The following is a 3383-nucleotide window of genomic DNA, read 5'->3' on the forward strand; positions in this document are numbered from 1 at the left end:
TTTTTTTTTTTTTGAGACAGTCTCATTCTGTCATGCCCAGGCTTAAGTGTAGCGGCGCAATCTCGGCTCACCAAAACCTTCACCTCCCAGGTTTAAGTGATTCTCATGCCTCAGTCTCCCAAGTAGCTAGGATTACAGGTACCCTCCATGACACCTGACTAATTTTTTGTATTTTTAGTAGAGATGGGGTTTCACCATGTTGGCCAGGCTGGTCTTGAACTCCTGAACTCAGGTGATCCACCTGCCTTGGCCTCCCAAAGTGTTGGGATTACAGGTGTGAGCCACCACACCTGGCCAGGTAATTTCTTCTGAAAGAGATTTTGAATGATATAGTCTCTGGGACCAGCTCTTAAATCTGTCTGTCATCAGGATCTATTCTATCCAACCACTGAGATTTTTATTTCAATCTGCTTTTCACTTCCAAGATCTTTAACAGCATCGTTTTCATAGCAACCAGTGCCTGTTTCATGGATACAATATACTCTTATTAATTGACTATTCATTACACATACATATTTATAGACTAAACCTCCTCCTCTTTCTCTTTCTTTCCCCCCTCCCTCTCTCCCTCTTTTCTTTCTTTCTTCTCTGTTTATAGACTCTAACCCTCCCCCCTCACCGCTCCTGCTGGAGTGCAGTGGTGTGATCTCGGATCACTGTAACCTCTGCCTCCCGGGTTCAAGCAATTCTTCTTCCTCAGCCTCCCGAGCAGCTGCGACCACAGGCATGCGCTACCATCCTCAGCCAATTTTTGTATTTTTAGTAGAGACGAGGTTTTCACCATATTGGCCAAGCTGGTCTTGAACTCCTGACCTTGTGATCTACCAGCCTTGGCCTCCCAAAGTTCTGTGATTACAGGCGTGAGCCACCGCGCCTGGCCCTAAACCTCCTCCTTCTTATAGTAACTCTATCATCTAGGGTGTCAGCCATTTGTTGAGTTTGGTGATTCTCTTTCATGATACTGATTTACCTCAAATATCAGTTCTCTGTTTGATGCTTATTTCTGATTGTGTACCCTGCCCTGCCCACTATCCACATGCACCCCTGACTCTGGCTTCTGTCTGCTATGCCTGGTTATCAGTGACCATGAGACCACTGGGCCATGTGCAGGGGTCATGGGGCAGAGGCACTGGCCCCCAGTCCTCTAAGGGCCACCTATTCCTCCAGCCTAATCACCTTATCAACCACCTGGAAAGTGCCCCCAGGCCTTCTAAGTCTAGATGCCTTCTTATCAAGAGCGTCTGCTATCTGCTTGCATCTGTCAATCTGAGGCTATTTAGCTTCCTTCCTTCAGCATGCACACTGGTTGAGACCACAGACACTGGATTTGAATCTCAACTTTGCCTCAAGAGAGCTCTTGGAGCCTCAAAGTTTCTTGTCTGTAAAATGAGGACAGCAATAGACCTGACTTCCAATGTTATTTATGAGGATTCAATCAGGTAGTGCTTAAATCAGTAATGCGCTTGGAACGTACCAACTACACAGAAAGCACAAGTGTTTATTAAATAAAAAGTACTCAATAGCCGGGCGTGGTGGCTCACGCCTGTAATCACAGAACTTTGGGAGGCCAAGGCTGGTAGATTACGAGGTCAGGAGTTCGAGACCAGCTTGGCCAATATGGTGAAAACCTCGTCTCTACTAAAAACACAAAAACTAGCTGAGGATGGTGGCGCATGCCTGTAGTCCCAGCTACTCGGGAGGCTGAGGGAGAATTGCTTGAACCCGGAAGGCGGAGGTTACAGTGATCCGAGATCACACCACTGCACTCTAGCCTGGGTGACAGAGCAAGACTCTTTATCTGGCCTGTTCTTTACTTTCTCTAATATGCAAGTACTATACTTAGGATGCAAACTATAATTTAAAAAAGTTGTTCTATTCACATAAAGAGGCAGTAAAGCAAAAGACAGTTTAACAAATACCAGCAAGAAATTGCAAACAGCTGCAATGATGTTGCATACACATCTCATTGCATCCTTAAAACAGCACAGCAGGGACTTGGAGCTGTGTTCACAGGTGAGAGAAGGCCACCCACCCAGACAGCCTACCACTGGTCTGCAGCAGAGCTGGGGCTTCCTGAGACCACATAAATCTGGGCCACCCTCATGCTCTTCTCACTGGAGAACACCAATGCTCAAGTAAGTATCTCATCCTCTGCTCTCAACACCATCAGAAGGACCCAAAGTTTGCCGTACACTCCATGAGAGGGATTCACAGGGTGGACATTTAAAAACCTACCAGTAAGCAGGGTCCTCCTTGAGAAGAGTTCTCTCTTTGGGAGACAGGCTGCCTTCGATGACACGTTTCACAAGCTGGTCGATGGTCCCCACTACCTTGTGATCGGCTCGCTGGGGGACAGCTGGAACATAAAGAACAGCTTTTCTGAGAAACATGCTCAATGTGGGCTCTGGGAAGACAAGGACAGTTGAGTACTGGGGGGCTTAGTGCTGAAGCCAAGCAGACACCAACAACTGAAATCCTCATTCACAAGACACCAGCATTAAAAAGAGGCAAACAGCTTATTCTAGAAACCAATATGCAAAATCTCCTCCAAAAAATGTGACAGCAGCCGGATGTGGTGGCTCACGCCTGTAATCCCAGCACTTTGGGAGGTTGAGGCGGGCAGATCACGAGGTCAAGAGATGGAGACCATCCTGGCCAACATAGTGAAACCGCGTCTCTACTAAAATACAAAAATTAGCTGGGCATGGTGGCGTGTGCCTGTAGTCCCAGCTACTCGGGAGGCTGAGGCAGGAGAATGGCTTGAACCTGGGAGGCAAAGGTTGCAGTCGGCCAAGATCGCGCCACTGTACTCCAACCTGGCACCTGGTGACAGAGCAAGACTCTGTCTCAAAAAAAAAAAAAAAAAAAAAAAGTAACAGCATAACCACTAGGAGAGAAATAGTCATAAGCTTTCAATGACTGCACAGAGCAATATATGTATATACTCTAGAAAAAGAAAGATATATAACAATTTAATGATTTTTCATATATCACTTGATAATTTGTTCATAACATTAAAGTGGAAAATATAATGACACAAAATGTATCTATCTAGTATAAAATATACAAAAAATGTATCTACGTTATGGTTTTCAATATGAAGAAGGGAAGAAACAAATACATAAATATGGACACATAGAAAAAAGGCTACAGGCCAGTGTGACGGCTCATGTCTGTAATCCCAGCACTTTGGGAGGCCAAGGCAGGCAGATCACAAGATCAGAAGTTTGAGACCAGCCTGGCTAATATGGTGAAACGCCATCTCTACTAAAATTAAAAAAAAAATTCTCCAGGCATGGTGGTATACACCTGTAATCCCAGGTACTCAGGAGGCTGAGGCAGGAGAATTGCTTGAACCTGGGAAGCAGAGGTTATAGTGAGCC

General features: G+C 45.6%; 1 protein-coding gene across 6 annotated transcripts in view; it reads right to left on the bottom strand.

The window, feature by feature from the left end:
• Positions 1–3383, bottom strand: part of SUGP2 (SURP and G-patch domain containing 2) — a 46653-nt gene that overhangs the window by 26575 nt on the left and 16695 nt on the right. For all 6 annotated transcript variants that reach the window (XM_017501346.2, XM_037728792.1, XM_017501347.2 and 3 more), the window contains exon 4: positions 2236–2356. In XM_017501346.2, coding sequence (XP_017356835.1) covers positions 2236–2356 — 121 coding nt within the window. The remainder of the gene's footprint in view (positions 1–2235; positions 2357–3383) is intronic.

Source organism: Cebus imitator, unplaced genomic scaffold (genome assembly GCF_001604975.1).
Source record: "Cebus imitator isolate Cc_AM_T3 unplaced genomic scaffold, Cebus_imitator-1.0 Scaffold280, whole genome shotgun sequence".
NCBI lineage: Eukaryota > Metazoa > Chordata > Mammalia > Primates > Cebidae > Cebus > Cebus imitator.